This window comes from Pteronotus mesoamericanus, unplaced genomic scaffold (assembly GCF_021234165.1).
Source record: "Pteronotus mesoamericanus isolate MK-2021 breed Mesoamerican mustached bat unplaced genomic scaffold, CSHL_Meso_final scaffold_54, whole genome shotgun sequence".
In the NCBI taxonomy this organism is placed as follows: Eukaryota; Metazoa; Chordata; class Mammalia; order Chiroptera; family Mormoopidae; genus Pteronotus; species Pteronotus mesoamericanus.
In genome coordinates this window covers 29,364,177-29,381,680 of record NW_026555321.1, presented here as the reverse complement: position 1 = coordinate 29,381,680, position 17,504 = coordinate 29,364,177, and the positions used below count along the sequence as shown (strand labels likewise).

General features: G+C 39.9%; 1 protein-coding gene across 10 annotated transcripts in view; it reads right to left on the bottom strand.

Moving 5' to 3' along the window:
- Positions 1 to 1,157: 1,157 nt before the first annotated feature.
- Positions 1,158 to 17,504, bottom strand: part of TMCC1 (transmembrane and coiled-coil domain family 1) — a 208,588-nt gene continuing 192,241 nt past the window's right edge. For all 10 annotated transcript variants that reach the window (XM_054595558.1, XM_054595559.1, XM_054595562.1 and 7 more), the window contains 2 exons: positions 12,211 to 12,346; positions 1,158 to 3,492 (listed from right to left, as the gene is read on the bottom strand). In XM_054595558.1, coding sequence (XP_054451533.1) covers positions 3,178 to 3,492; positions 12,211 to 12,346 — 451 coding nt within the window. In that variant the 3' untranslated portion in view covers positions 1,158 to 3,177. The remainder of the gene's footprint in view (positions 3,493 to 12,210; positions 12,347 to 17,504) is intronic.

Here is a 17,504-nt window from a genome sequence, read left to right as displayed (position 1 = left end):
CGGTATTATTCTTGGTATCAGATTTTTACCTTAATTGGGTGGAGGAGGTACAGGAGAGAGAGGGGGCACCACAGACAGTGAAGTGTAAAATTCAACCTACTTTTGCTTATGGAGCCCAGTGGAATAGAAAGCCTTCCTTGCTAGGATGCACTGAGTATATACCAAGGAATTGAAATTGGAGCAGACAGACATATCCTTCAATTATCATAAAAAAGGTAAAATATTAGTTATTCTACAACCTGGAGAGTCACCCAGGCTACCACAGCCAGCCTCAGGCACCACCACTAGCAAGTAATCCAGGAATGCTTCATTTCAAAAGGAATGCATGTAGTCTTTAAAAGAGAAGAAGCATTAAAATGAGGGGAATTTTCCACCCATAGAAAAATTGTTAAACCATTAGAGCGAGGTTATAGAAGGGCTTTGAATAAACCAGAGAATCCAAGAACAGCCACAATGCAAAGAAACTCAAAGGTAATAGGTATGGGTGGCAGAAAATGGGGAAAAGCATCAAAACAGATTCATGGTTACAAACAGCATTAAAAGCAGACAACTGTTTGGCCTGGTGAACAATTAAAGAGACAAAAGAGCTAGAAGGCCATTACTATGCCTGACCCAGCCTGGAGGGACTTCCTAAAACAGTTTGACAGAGGAGGATGGAAAGTTAGCACAGGCATGTTTGGCTGGGAGCTCAGGGGGCTTTCCAGAGGTGAAAACCTTCCTTTGATAGAAACCATTCCAAGGCATCTGGAACAATTTCAATTCATCTATCACAGTGACTTCAAGTGCCCACAAAATTTAGTAGCCTCTACATGGTTTACAGGTCTCAATGGTTCCATCTTAGAAAAACTGGAGGACTATGGCTAGAGAATCCTTTCAATAACTTTGTGGGGCTCTCTACTCTGAGCCGTAAGTTACAGCAAAAAGGATAAACTGCTAGTTCGACAAGGTCATGTGTCCTTTGGTACTCCTGTCTAAAGTCACTGCAATATTTTTAAGCAAAGTTAACATTTTAAATACATACGTTTGAGAACAATTGTTTTTGGCCTGAACATGAAATGGTTCCAATTATTAAAAAAAAACCAAAACAAAAAACCCCCCGTGATTAAAAAAAAACCCCCAAAACCAAACAAACCGCCCCCCTACCCCAACCCTGGTCCCTGCTCTTGCACTAATTTTGAGAGATCAACAGAGCTAACAGATGTGCTACAATCATCTGGGAATGGAATGAAGACTGGGGTTCCTGAGTTAAAATATCAAAATGTTTATGGTAACAACATGCTGACTGAGAAGGTCAGCCTGCCAAAGCCACAGGAGGCTAGAGCTGTCATGTAAACCATGCTTTCAGACAGACAAGGCAATGCTAATCTGGTTTCCATGGAATTTCCCAGGATGGGGGAAATAGGCAAAGCATACTCTGTTACTATTTTGGGGGCACATCTTGTGCCCCTTGCTCATCACTTGGTTGCACAGAGCTGAGGCCAAGAGGGAACAACATTTTGTGATTCAATATGACAGATATGAAAAGATTAGCCAAACTTTCTAGATAAGCTCTGAAAGCCCAAGTTCTACCAGGACGGTGGAACTGGTTATAGGATGGGGAAGAAGTCACAGTCTATTTTTTAGAACTGTTTACAAAAGTCCACTGAGCATAGTTACGTTAATAAGTCAGTCTATATAAATAGGAAGCTGACAACATTTACACCCCAAACTTGGTTCCTTCTAACCTGATATCTCCTCTGCTCTTTAGGGAGAATCACCTTTAATTGATTCTCTCAGGCAGACAAAATAAAGCTTTGAAATTAAGGATGCAGAGGCCAAAACATAGATAGAAGATTCAAAATCACTTTGGTTTCAGTAATTAGAGTGTTAAAAAATAAATTAAGGAAACACAAGGAATTTTTATGACTCTCTTCAATAGTCTCAATTTTTCCTAAAGAAAACCCCAGCCCAAAATCAGAGTGATCATTTACTTGGGGCAAAAAATTTCTACCTGTCATGCTGGTTTGTGGAAACAGCTTCTCCCTGCACACCCCTTTCCTCTCCAACCAAGCCAAGCCCATGAAGTGGTGGGGTGGGGGCAGCAAACACCAAAAAGCAGCAGCAGCAGCCAGAAGAGGGAGTTTAAGCTGCATCACAAAACAAGGGCATCAGAGGGCAGCATTTATAGCAAGTCTTCCTTTACTCAAACTGTTTCAAGACAGGAGGGAGCAGCACACTTAAATATCCACACATTTCTTCATTTAAAAACATCACTTCTTTATTTCAAAGGAAAAATAAAAGACCCTCCCCCAACCCTTTCCAAAAAAACCCAATAATAATAATAACAATAATAAAAAATCCTATTAGAAACCATAAGGAAGCACTGAGAGTTTGAGTAGTACATTCTTCAAGTATGCTGTTCGGGTTTTTTGTTTTTTTAGATTGGTGACTATACACATATTTAAAAAAAAAACAACAAAACTTAAAAGTGCGGCCATGAGATTTTGCTTAAAATTAAGTATTTGGAGGGCTACTTCAAAATACCGTAGTAGGACTGTGCAGTGATCCTGTGGGGCATGATGTTCTCACTTTTGTATCCTAGCAAAGGTTAAGGGACTAGGTTCAAAAGCGACCATACTTCCAGCGTTAATGTGAGTGAAACTTGGGTGAAAAAGCCAGGGAGATCCATGTGTTCTTCCACGGACAAGGAAAATCCACACTGAATCCAAAAATTCAGACATGGAATGTGGTAGGATTTCACAGTAAAGTTAGTCTGGGAGGAAAAGAGGTGGTGAGCCCAGACAAGGCAGGGTGTTAGGTTTAACGAGTTTCCCTAATCAGGTTTTCACATCTTTTTAGTGGGTTTTAGTGCAGTCCTTCAAGCCACAATTTAGATGCCCTTCAGTGTGCTCCAGATGTTGGTTCATGTTAAAGGACTGTTTAAGATTTGCATCCCAAGGAAAATCATGCTACATAAAAATGATCCAAGATTTTTGCCCAAAAAACTTCTTGGATAAAATCTAAAAAATACTATTGCAATTGCGTCTCTTGAAGAAAAAAAACATTATTCTAAATGTAAACAGATTCACTCAACTCTTTTGTTGTTGTAGAAAACTTCAGAGTAGGTACTTTGCTGTCTAATTCTTTGCTGCATGCACTCGCCAGAGGGTAGGGGAGCACTGCCTTCTTTTGCCAACATCATCTGGGGGATGAAAAGAACCGTTCCACATAGCTGAAGAGGGCATCCCAGTGCTTCCAGAGAAAGGCAATGAAAACCACAAGGAATAAAGTGCTGAACGTCCTGTTGCGAGTCTTCATTAGAGGAACCACACAGTTGGCTACTGTGGAGACAAAGACCAAAAGAACTGCCATGACAGCCAGAAGAATGTTGATGAGTTTGCCCAGCAGGTTCCGGGCTGTGGCATTCTCCAGCCCTTCCAGCTGTACCACCTGCTGCTGCTGCTGCTGCAGCTCCATCTTGGAGATGCGGGTCTGGCACGCCTCCAGGGCCTCCTGTGGGCCAGAACAGGGAATAGTTAAGCCTTTCACACTCAAGTAATCTGAGTCACTGACTAGCCCCTTGGGCAAGCCAGATGCATCTTGAGCTATGCCAATGATTTTAAATATGCTAGAGTGACCAAAGCATCATGGCGGAATGAGAAGACTTCTTTGTTTCTCCCTTAAATTTACAAGTCAGATAACTATAACTCAACAAAGGATCCCCTGCTCAACATGCAAACATGTCTAAAACATCAACACATCAGAACATCTGAAGAGGCAGGCAAAGAAGACCAAGCCCTGGTCAGGTGGCTCACTTGGTTGGAGCATCATACTGTACACCAAACGGTTGCAAGTCCCCAGTCACAGTATATAACTATGTTACAGGTTCAATCTCCCAGATGGAGCATGTACGGGAGGCAACCGATGGACGTTTCTCTCATTTCTTTCTCTCCCCCTCCCTCCCTCCCTCTCTCCCTCTCTCTCTCTCTCTCTCAAATCAATGAAAATATCCTCAGGTGAGGATTTAAAAAAAAACAATCTTCCAGTCAAGACTGTGGTATACACAGACATGGCTTTCCTCTTTGCACAACCACATCAAAATTACAACTAAAATATAGAACAACAATCACACAGAATCGTCAGAAATTGAGTTGAATGGAAGTCTAAGAACTATGAAATTAAAGAAACCACATTTACTGAGACTAAGCCAGCAAGCTGGTGCCATTTGAGACTCCATTGACAAGGCTTACACTGTTTTGACCCACCTTGGAGATCCCCAGAGACTCCACCCTGCCCAATTTAAGGGCCCACCCAAGCTGCTTTTCCATACGAACGACCGGTCTTGGCTTATGCTTCACAACTTCCTAAATCCTATCCAACAGGCAACAGCTGGCCTTAGATTCAGAGCTTGGCTTTGCCTAGGAATCTCCAAGCCCAGCACAAGTAGCCATCTCAGACTGCTTTACAGCTCAGGAAGGGTGGGCCCCGGGCAAAACGCAGGTGGGGGCTGACCTTGGCCTGCATCACCTGAGAAACACCAGGGCCAGTACACCCAGCGCACAGCTACAGACCACTTGGGAGCTCTTCCACCCTGCCCCTGAACAGAGGGCAAAGGTTAGTGGTAAGTGGTCACAGAAAATCCTTGCAGCTGACTGGCCTGGGTAAATCCCTCCCAATGATCTGCCAACAGCAACCAAGGCTCAGCTATGAGGGTATACTCAGCCCACACAAAGGGCATACCTCAAGTACCCAGGCTTGCATGATAGGGGAGGCTGTGCCACAGGACCATACAGGATACCTACTACATTAGGCCATGCTACGAAGACATGGAGCCAGAGCAGCTCTACCTAATACATAGAAACAAACACAGGGAAGCTGCCAAAACAATAAGACAAAAGAAACAAAGAAAGAACAGATCAAAACTCCCAAAAAGAACTAAACAAAATGGAGACAAGCAACCTATCAGATGTAGAGTTCAAAACACTGATTATACGAATGCTCGAGGAATTTAGTGAGGACCTCAACAGCATAAAAAAGATCCAGTCAGAAACAAAGGATACACTAATTGAAATAAAGAACAATATTTAGGAAAACAATAGTAGAGTGGATGAAGCCAAGAATCAAATCAATGATTTGGAATATAAGGAAGCAAAAAACAACCAATCAGAACAAGAAGAAGAAAAGGATTAAAAAAAAAAGCAACAACCCCTGAGAATAGTGTAAGCAGCCTCTGGGACAACTCTAAGAAGACCATCATTGGCATCATATGGGTGCCAGAAGAAGGGAAAGACCAAGAAATTGGCAACATATTTGAAAAAATAATGAAAGAAAACTTCCCTAATTTGGTGAAGGAAATAGACATGAGAGTCTAGGTAGCAGAGTCCCAAACAAGATGGACGCAAAGAGGCCCACTCCAAGACACATCACTGTTAAAATGCCAAAGGTTAAATATAAAGAGAGAATCTTCAAAGCAGCAAAAGAAAAGCAGTTACCTACAGGGGAGTTCCCATAAGACTGCCAGCTCATTTCTCAAAAGAAACATTGCAGGCTAGAAGGGATTGGCAAGGAATGTTCAGTCATGAAAAGCAGGGACCTACAGCCAAGATTGCTCTACCCAGCAAAGCTATCATTTAGAATGGAAGGGACAGATAAAGAGCTTCCCAGACAAGAAAAAACTCAAGGACTTCATTATCACCAAACCACTATTATATAAAATGTTAAAAGGATTTTTTAAGAAAAAGATCAAAACTATGAACAATAAAATGGCAAAAAATATGGATCTATCAACAACTGAATCTACAAAACAAACCAAGCCAACAAGAATGGAGAGAATATCACGGATACAGGGAGTGTTTGGATGGGTGCCAGATGGGAGGGGTGTGTGGGAGAATGGATGCAGAGGTGAGGGGATTAAGAAGTCCAAATTGGTAGTTAAAGTAGCCTTGGGGATATAAAGTATGGTATAGGAAATGCAGTAGCTAAGAACTTAATACCCATGACTCATGGACATGAACAGTGGTAGAGCCTGAGGGAACAGGTGTGCTGGGTGGAGGGTGAAGGGTGATCAAAGGGGGAAAAAAATCAGGACAACTGTAATAGCATAATCAATAAAATGTAATTAAAAAAAAAAAAAACAAGTATCAAAAAGAAGGCTGAGCAGACCAGTTAACAGAGGTGTTGGCAGCTGGGTGAAGCTATGAGATCATAAACTTTCCTTCCTTGCCCTACCCAACCCGAGAGAGCCAGGTAGAGAAAATTAAGACATCTTAAACAGTATGGCAGGGCTGCAAAATCATGAATGTGCCTCACCCCCCTCATCCTGGCAGAACCCAGCAGAGGCAGTGGAGACAACTCCAAAAACACAGTGGGGCCAGCGACCGCTGGTAAAAAGGAGGTAGCTCTGGGAGCTCACAAAAGCAGTTTTCTACCATGAGCCACATATCCTCACCACAGTGGTAGTGCCCTGTAACCAAGGGAACGTGGTCACAGAAGGGACACCCACTATTCTACAGGGCACACAGTATTCTCCTTAATCAAAGTGATGCCACTTCACCATGATCCCAGAGGCACAAACAGTACAGGCCAGAGAAAACAAAAACTTGTGCTATTATACCACCTACTGGAAGACAAAAGGAGTACCCTGCCTACCAACCTACTGAATTGTTGACATCAAAACTGTATCTAAACAAAAAAAGAGCTCACTATCTCAAATGTGTAGGCAGAGAAAGAATGCATCAAATATGACAAACAACCAAGGTAACATGGGAGCACAAAAAGAAAATGAAAAGTCTCCCAAAAATCAAACTCAAAATCATGGAAGAGTGTGACTTAAATGACAGGTAATTTACAACTGTAGTTGTGAAGTTCAATGAGGTAAACAAACAAACAAACAAACAAACAAACAAAACACCCAATTCTCAAAAAGGCAGGTCAATGAGCTCAGGTAGAAAATGGACAATGAGAAGGAATACTTTACCAAAGAGACTGGAACTATAAAAAGGGACTGAATGAAATTGTGGAGCTGAAGAACTCAATAAATGAGGTGAGGAATGAATTAGAGAGCACTGGAAACAGAGGTCAGGTGGAAGAGAAAATTTAAAAAGTCAAAGATAGAAACCTAGAAATAACTACGAAGAAAGAAGAGAACTAAGAATTTTTTTTAAAAATGAAAGAACTCTGCAAGAATTATCTGACTCCATTAGAAAGAGCAACATAAGGATAATAGGTATACCAGAAGAAGAGAGGAAGAAAGGAACAGAGAGCCATTTGAACAAATAATCAATGAGAACTTCCCAAACCTATAGAAAGAGTTGGACCCTCAAATTCAAGAAGTTAACAGAACACCTAATTATCTCAATGCAAAAAGATCTTCTCTAAGACACATTATATTAAAGCTGTCAAAAGTTATGACAAAGAATTTGTAAGGCAGTCAGGGGAAAAGACTATAACCTACAATGGAAATCTCATTAGATTATCATCAGATTTTTCAGCAGAAACCCTACATGCCAGAAGGCAGTGGAATGAATTACTCAAGATATTGAAAGAGAAAAATCACCAGCCAGGAATATCCAGCAAAGTTATTCTTTAGATATGAAGGAGGAATAAAGGCCTTCTGTGACAGACAAAATCTGAGGATATCACAAGACCAGCAGTACAAGAAATGTTTAAAGGAGTGCTTCTCCCTGAAGCAAAAGTATATAAAACTTTAAGTAAGATAGAGAGAAGCAGCAAACTGTAACCCTGTTTCAGAATAGGGTATTAAACAATTATAGCATAAAGGTTAAAGAAAAAAAAAAGGCACTTAAAGAAGACTATCTTCTGTAATTTGGAAACAAATACACAGCATTAAAAGGAATAATTTGTGACAATAAAAACATAAAAGGGGAGGAGGAAGAGAGTGAATAGAGACTGCTAAATACTCAATGGTGAATAACTTTTCCTCTAAGTTCAGGAACAAGACAAGGATGACCACTTTCACCACTGCTATTCAACATAGTCCTGGCCAGAGCAATCAGGCAGGAGAAAAATAAGAGGCATCCAAATTGAAAATGAAGAAGTAAAAAAGAGGTTGCTATTTGCAGGTGACATGATTCTCTATATAGGAAACCCTAAAGATTACGTGTGCGTGCGCTCACTCTCTCTCTCTCTCTCTCACACACACACCCCTATTAGAAACAATAAATACAGTAAAGGAGCAGGATACAAAATTAATGTACAAAAATCTCTTGCCTTCCTATATATTAACAATAAAGTATCAGAAAGAGAAATGAAGGAAAAAAATTACATTTCTAATTGCAACAAAAAGGGATAAAATACTTAGGAATAAACTTAACAAAGGAAGTGAGGGACTTGTACACTGAAAACTACAAGACATTGTTGAAAGAAACTGGAGAAGACAAAGAAATGAAAAGATGTTCTGTTTTTATGGATGGGAAGAATTATTCTTAAAATGACCATATTACCTAAAGCAATATATAGATTTAATGCAATCCCTGTCAAAATCCCAGTGACATTTCTCATGGAAATAAAAGAAAAAAACCCCCTCAAATTTGTATGGAACCACAAAAGACCCCATATAACCAAAACAATCCTGAGAAAAAAGAACTCCCTAACTTCAAACTATACTGAAAAACTACAGTAATCAAAACAGTAAGATACTGGCAGAGAAAGACACACAGACAAATGGAACAGAATTGAGAGCCCAGACATAAACCCACATATATATGGGCAACTAAGTTTCAACAAAGGAACCAAAAACATACCATGAAGAAAGGAAAGTCTTCAATGGTGTTGAGAGAACTGAAAAGTTGCATGCAAAAGAACAAAATTAGGCTGCTGACACCATACAAAAATGAACTCAAAGTAAAGACTTGGATATAGACCTGGAACAGATGCTAAACTTTAGGACCTTGGTTTCAAAGAGGGGTTTGTGAACTTGACACCAAAGGCAAGAAAAATAAAAGCAAAAATAAATGAATGGGACTATAGCAAACTAAAAATTTTCTGCATAGCAAAAGAAACCATCTACAAAAGAAAAAGGGAACTAATCAAATGGGAGAACATATTTGCAAATGATTAAAATGATAAGGGAATAAAATCCAAAATATACAAAAAATAATTCAACAAGAAAAAACCCAAACAATCCGATGAAAAAATGGGTACAGGACCTGAATAGACATTTTCCTAAGGAAGACATACATATGACTAACAGATATATGAAAAATGTCCAACATCACTAGCTCTAAGGGAAATGCAAACCAAAGCTACAATGAGGTACCACCTCATACTGGTTAGAATGGCTATTATCAATAAGACAAGAAATAAATGTTGAAAAGGATGTGGAGAAAAGAGGACTCCCATACATTGCTGGTAGGAATGTAAACTGGTGCAGCTGCTTTGGCATAGAGCATGGAGATTCCTCAAAAATTAAGAATAAAGCTACCATGTGATCTAGCAATTCCTCTTCTGGGTATCTACCCCCACACAATTTGAAAAAACTATGTTCACTGAAGCATTATTTACAATACCCAAGACATGCAAACAACATAAATATCTGATGAATGGAAAAAGATGATGTGGTATATACATACAATGGAATACTATTTGGCCATAAAAAAGATGAAACATCACCATTTACAACAAGATGGATGGACCTTGAGATACTTATCCTAAGTGAAATAAATCAGACAGAAAAGAACAAGAAACATATGATTTCATTCATATGTGGGATAGAAAATAAAAAGCAACAAATGAACAAAACAAACAAACAAAAACAAACTCATTGATGCAGACAACAAAATGGTGGTTACCAGAGAGGAAGCAGGGGAGGACAAAGAAGGTAAAGGGGGTCAAATGCAAGGTGATGGAAGGAGGCTAGACTATTATTCACTTAAACTGTCTTCCACTGTACTCCTGTGGGATAGCTCACAAGCAGCAGTGGCCACAATTAAATTTGGTTGAACATTTTATTGACAAGATCTCAAATACAGAATTTTGTTTCTTTTTCATTTAAAAATTATTAATTTAAGTTGCACAAGACACATCTACTTGTTCAGCATAAAAAATTTCAAATGACATATATACTCTCTTGATACTTCTTCAATTGCAGCCCCTGCTCTTGAAGTCATACTGTCACTTTGGTTTGTGTTCGTCCCTCACCTATGTTTAAGTGTGTATATATGTTTGCCAAGGGAAATGTATGAAATTATTTTTTGATTTTCTATCTTAATAAAGGAAGTGGTCCACAACTTGCCACCCCCCACCCCGCCCCTTTAATCCTCATCCGAGGACATGCTTATTGATTTTGGAGAGAGGGAGGGAAGGAACCAAACCTGCAAACTCAGTTTATGGGACAATGCTCCAACCAGCTGAGCCATACCAGCCAGGGGCACAGCTTGCCTTTTTCACCCAACAGTGAGTCTTGGCAATTTCTCCATGTTGGCAGTCTCTCCATGTCAATGTGTAGAGACCTACCTCACTCTTTTTAACTGCTACATAGTAATTTTATAGTACAAATATGTCAGAGTTTATTCAGTCAGTTCCCTATTGGCAAGACTGAAGTTATTTCCAATGCTTCTGCTATAACAATAAAGATCTGAACATCCTTTGGACATCCTTGTACACACTTTCTGGTGCTGTTCAAGTCAAGTAAATTCCTGACATCAGTGGAAAGGGCTCTCTGCTCTGTCTTTTAAGTACATCCTCCTTTTTAAGGTTGATCTCTGTAAAGAGTACACTATGCTCAAATGTTAGACCAAACTTTACAAGTGATCTGCTCCCCGTAAGGCCATGACCTTCAGCTGTAAGTTTTTATGAAATTTATGGTAACACTGAGAGAGCAGAACCTATTCCCTTAGCTGTGGTCAGAAAACTTCCAAAGTTCAGCAGCGGTGGAACCCTGGGTTTTTCTGGTCTTGGTTTCAATGGGTCCTAGTTTCCTAGGATTTGAAGCGAAGGCCAGCAACTTCAGACTGAAGTTAGCTGGAGAATGGACAGATGATGGATACTTTCCACTCCGCTATGACTTGGGGGAAAAACACCCCAGAATTCCAGGGTCCTACAGAATATGGCATCTGGGGTGAATAATGTAGACATTGTCTTGATTTTTTTATGCTACTGTAATACAACCTTCCTGGACCTTCTTTAAGACGAATTTCAAGATGCCTTTATATGAAACCACCAGCTGTTCCCTTAGAAATACCTCCCAACTGGGGTGAGCAAAAGTTAAATATTCTACTTTCTCACAGAATATACTAGAGGGCTACTGTTAACCTTAAACATTGCTGCTTGTGGTATTCTTGCAAACTCCCTGGCAATATGCCCGAAAAATATTTAGACTTGGCAGCTGGGACAAAAGCCCCCTTTGCTATAGAAGAAGAAAAGAAAGATTGCCATGAAACTTGTCAGAGCAGCTCTTGAAGCAGTGAGTAACAGATGTAATGCCATGTGGTTTTCCATAGACTGAGACCACCATGATTCTAAGAAGCATTTCCCAAGAACTCAAGCAAGTGTATTACTTCCAAATGGTACACATTTTTGAGAAATGCACCTCATTTGAAGAGTGGTTCTATTACAGTTGGTATCAGCTTCTTTTGATACTCTACCCTCCTTTTCCCCCTAAACTTCTTTTTATTGTGGTAAAATACACATAGCATAAAATTTACCATTTTAAAGCATACAACTGAATGACACTTAGTAAATTCACAATATTGTGCAACTACCACTAACTCAAAATTCCAGACCATTTTCATCATCCCCAAAAGAAACCCTCTGCTCCTTAGCTATCATTTCCTGTTCCCCATTCCCACAACCCCTGGCAACCACTAATCTATTTTCTATCTCCGGAGCTTGGACTGTTCTGGACATTTCATATAAATGAAATCATACATTACGTGGCCTTTTGTGACTGGTTTCTTTCACTGAACGCAATATTTTCCAGAATTATCCATGTTGTAAAAACGTATCAGTAATTCATTTCTTTCTTTTTTTGTGGTAAAATACACGTAACAAAATCTATCATTTTAACTACTTTTAAGTGTACAGTTTAGTGGTTATTAAATACATTCACATTGTTATATAACCAACATCCATCTTAAAGCTATTTTCATCTTATAAACTGAAATTCTGTACTAATTCTGTACTAAATAACAATTCCTCCAAGTCCCCTAACCCTCAGCCCTTGGCAACAACCATTCTACTTTAATTTTTTACACCTGGATCCTTCATGCTAACCTGGATGTCGCGGGCCCGTTCATAGGACTGATAGGCAATTTTCTCTTCCATGCTGGCTAATTCCTGCTTCAGGTTCAAGATTTCATTCTGGTGGAGCTCTGTTAGGTCATTTAGTTGTTCTTCTAATCGTTCACATCTAGGAAGGAGGGGAGAAGTTATAATTTTAGGCATTCTGTATTTTTCCTGGTATTATTCACATCCAATACCCCAAACTCATTCTGCAAAGTAAGAAAATAAAAGCACAAAGAAATTGAGTGGCCTGGGTTACCAGGGCATGTTAGCGGGTACAGCATGTCCCTGCAATGGACAGCTTATCACAGGGCCATATCACAGCAGCAACATCTCTTCTACATTCTTCTTCATACACAGTATTTGCAGTGATGCAAGCAGCCCTGGTTAGCTTACAGCATACCTATAATATATGAGGCAGTTCTTATTCTCTTCTGAGCAGCAAGTGGGATAGGCAAAAACTAGAGTACAATTAAGCGGTCTCATCAAAAGATAAAGAACATACAAATGGAAGTTGACCAAGCAGTCACCACTAGCTTATTCTGACATTGGACAGGTTACTAGCCTGAATGTTGATGATTCAGAGCCCATCATTCCCATGGCCAAGCACAGTGTCTGGGACATCTCAGTCAACAAATATCTACTGAAAGTGTGATGTGTGTCAGGTATGTTCAAAGTACTGGGAATATCATGGTAAGCAAGATAGAAATCCTGCCCTCAGGAATTTATATTCTAAAGTAGGAGGTAGAGGAGAGGGAAGGAGAGGCAGAAAAACCAAGATGACTGCAGATATGGAAAAGTAAACCAAATAAGTTTGGTTATACACCAGAGTGCCTGCTAGCTGGTTAAACTGGAATGGTCAGGGAAGGCCTCTTCCCTATTCAGCACTCTTCAACAACAAGAAGTGAAACTTGAATGATGTTATATAAACAAGTGCTAGGAAGATGGGGTTGGTGGGCATCTTAAAGCAGAAGAAATAGCAAGTATAAAGTCCTTAAGATGGCAGCAAACTTGGCAGGTTTGATGGACAGAATGTAGGCCAGTGTGACTACAGCTTAGTAAAATGTAGGGAGATGATATTCTTTGGAAGCAGGGATCATTTTAATTAATTAATTAACTTCTTATTGTTAGTCCTCATCTAAGGATATGTTTTTATTGATGAGAGAGGGGGGGGGGGGGGAGAGAGAGAAAGAGAAAGAAAGAAACACAGGTGTAAGAGAGAAACATCAATTAAGCTGCCTCCCATATGTGCCCCGATTGAGGCTTGAACTCATAACCTCGGTATGTGCCCTGACTGGGATTGGACTGGCGACCTTTTGGTGTCTGGGATGATGCTCTAACAAACTGAGCCATCCAGTTGGGGTGGAAGGAGGGATCATTTTAATTCATCTAGTATCTCTAGCACTTAGGACTACATATAAGAAAGTTTATTCTGCATAGAGATAGAACCTGGGCAGGGCATCTAAGGGTCAATAGGACTGGAACAAGTTTAAAGGATGAGATCAGAAATTCCAGGTGGAAAGAACATGGGAAAAGGGAAGGAGGTAGAACGTATTGAATAACTGAAATAGTGGATCTATGATGGAGGAAATAAGGGAAATTTGGCCTTAAAAGACAGTCAGGGGAGTGGGGATTCTATAGACAGTACATGGGTCCAAAGCAGATTGCTAAAGTGGGAGAGGGTGACATGATGAACACAGTGTTTTAGGAAAACAGGTAGAGGTGAGGAGGACAGACTGGTGTAGGTTGTGTGTAAAGTCCCAGGAATCAAACAAATAGCTACACAGGTAGGAGGAAGGTTGAAGACTACACATTTAAAAACACTAGAAAGGAGCCCTGGCTAGTGTGGCTCAGTGGACTGAGCACCAGCCTACAAATTATTAGGTCTCTGGAGACCTGTGGGGTCTCCCATTCAATTCCCAGTCAGGGCACATGCCTGTGTTACAGGCCAGGTCCCTAGCCTGCATGTGTATGAGAGGCAACTGATCAATATATCTCTTACACTTCGATGTCTGTCTCTCTCTCTCCCTTCCCATCTCTTTAAAAATAAAGTCTTAAAAAAAAGAAAAAAGACTAGAAAGGAAAGAATAAATACATCTCCAGCTTATGGTGACTAGAATGGAAGGCTCTCTCTCAGACAGAGGGCTCATCCCAAAAAGAGAATATATTAGCACTAAACACTACTCAGGCAAGCACATACCTAACACTAGCACATGAGCCTCAGAGAACACTATTGAAATAAAAATAAAAGTGCTGGAACAAATGCAAACATTTAAAACTACTCTCCCCTTTCCCTTGCTTTTAAACACATCTATAGTGCACAAACTTTTAAGAAATACACGGGGTCCTGGCCAGGTAGCTGAACTGGCTGGAGCATTGTCCCATACACCAAAAAGCTGTAGGTTTGATTCCCGATCAGGGCACATACCTAGGCTGCAGGTTTGATCCCCAGTTGGGGTGTGTATGGGAGGCACTCAATTGTTCTCTCCCCTCCTCCCCCACCTCTTCCCTTCTCTAAAATCAATAAACATATCCTTGGGTGAGAATTTAAAAAAAAAGAAAAAAATACATGGAAGTTCTTTTTTTAAGGAAATTATTCTATTGCAGCACCACGAACATTGTAGCTCCAATAATCATATAAGTAACTATATCCTAAACTTCATTATTTTTCTAAGAAACACAGGCTTTTTAAAAAAGGCATAGTCTGAATCTTTTTACTGTTTTTGAATCCTACTTTGTTCTCCTTCATCCTTGATAGGAATCCGTATTTCTTTCTTTCATGATGAAACTATGTTACTACAGTGACTGAACAGAGTGAGCAAAAAGGATCTCCACCTTTTTGTCTGTAACAAGGGCCAACATTTCCTGTGACTCTGCCTTTTCACTTCATCTGCTGCTCAGGGCATGTGCTCAAAAACAGGTGCCACCTTTGGAATTGATTTTCCACCAAATTTTAAGTTCACCAAATGCCATGAGATTAACATATTGTCTTTTTATGAAATAAAGCTCAATATTTTAGGGTGATTTTCAATTTTATTAATTTACTGATTTAAGAGAGAAGGGGGAAAGAGGGAGAGGGAGGGAGAGAGAGAGAGAGAGAGAGAGAGAGAGAGAGAGAGAGAGAAACACATTATTTTGCTGTTCCTCCTACTTATGCATTCACTGGCTGATTCTTGTTACGTGCCCGGAAGGATTGAACCCACAACCTTGGTGGATTGGGATGACGTTCTAACCAACTGAGCTACCTGGCCAGGGTTATACTGTTTTTAGTTTTTGATGATTTTCATTATTCTTTCTCTCCACCAGAGTATTTAAGAGAAAGGCTGGGCCTGGCAAAAAATAACTCTCCCAGACTAAGAATTGATGTTGGTGGCAGGGAGGGGACCATGAAGTGGGGGCAACCAGTCTGCATGTTAATGAAAGCAGACCCATGTGACATCTTTGGCATGTGTTCCATAGGCTACTGCCCCAGCCTCTTGGTCCGCAAGTTGTGTAGTCTTTAAAGGAATGTTCGGGAATCTTATTTGATATTAAAAATGGCTCACATACAACATTAGATCAGATCAAAAAGTAATAGCAACTGGTGTAGCAGAGCTACCATTTATTCAGTGCTTTCTATAAAAATTCATTTCCACAACCCCAAGAAGGGAATAGTTATTATCTTCACTTTACAGATGAGAAAACTGAAGCTCAGTGAGATACAGGGACTTGCCCAGGGCACACAGAAACTAAGTAAAGGAAGCTAGGGTTTGAATCCAAGTTTGTTTGACTTTAAAACCCAAGTATTTTATTTTACTTTAATTTATTTTTTAGAGTGAGGGGAAGGGAAGGGGAAAGGGAGGAAGAGAAATATTGATGTGTGAGAGGAACATCGGTCAATCGCCTCTTGCATGCCTCCGATCGGAGATCTGGTCCACAACCTAAGCATGTGTCCTGATCAGGAATCAAACTGGCAACCTTTCACTTTGCGGACAACGTCCAACCACTGAACCACATGAGTCAGGGCAAAACCCAAGTTTTTAACCTTTATACTGTGATGACACTCTGGAACTACTCAAGAAGCCCAGATAGGCTAAGTCCCTTTATAAGAAATCTGTCAGGTCTATAGCTGATCCAAATCACATGGCTACAAAGGGAGATGGAAAATATTGTACTGACATGATGGTTTGGAGCTTGATGGCAAGATGGAGTCAATGGGAGCAAGGGTGTAATAAAAAGATTATGAACCTGAAATAAAAGAATAACAAGTGTTGGTGAGGATGTGTAGAAATTTGAACCCTGGTATATTGCTGGTGGAAATGTAACATGGTACAACTGCTTTGGAAAACAGTCTGGCAGTTCCTTAAAAAGCTAAATTTCTGATCCAGAAATTGCACTCCAGATATACATCAAAGAGAAATGAAAACTTATTTTCACACAAAATATTGCACACAAATGTTCAAAGCAGCATTGTTCACAATAGTCCCAAAGCAGAAACAATCCAATGTTCATCAACTGATGAATGGGTAAATAAAATGTGGTATATTCATAAAATGAATTATTTGGAAAGAAAAAAAGTAATGACACATGCTACAATATAGATGCACCTTGAAAATACTATGCTAAGTAAAAGATGCCAGTCAGAAAGGGCTACAAATTGTATGATTCCACGTATATGAAATGTTCAGAATAAGCAAAGCTACAGAGACAAAAAGATTAATGATTACCAGGGGCTGGGCAGGATTGGGAAGATCAAAGGTTGATGAAAATGTCCTAAACCCTGGCTGGTATGACTGAGTGGACTGAGTGTTGCCTGCAAACCAAAAGGTCACACACTGGTTGATTTTCAGTCAGGGCACATGGCTGGGTTGGGGGTGTGAAAGAGGAAACTGATCAATGATTCTATCACACATTGATGTTTGCCCCCTTCTCTTTCTTCATCCCTCCTCTCTCTCTAAAAAATTCATAAAATCTTTAAAAAAATTGATTATGGTGATGGTTGCATATATTTGTGAATATACTAAAAATCACTGATTTGTATACTTTAAATGGGGGAACTGTACATGAATTATATCTCAATAGAACAAGAAAGATTAAGGATGTTGGTAATGTACTTTGAAATGCGTTAGACAATAAGACAGATGTGGGATGGGGTAGATGGAAAGATATGTGATAAGACAATAGAGTAAAATGCAGACTGTAAAAGGTAAGAGTATGGACATTCACTGCACCATTTTTTCAAGTTTGCAGTGTGTTTGAAAGTACAAACAAAAAACAAAAAACAAAACACTGGGGAAAAAAATGAT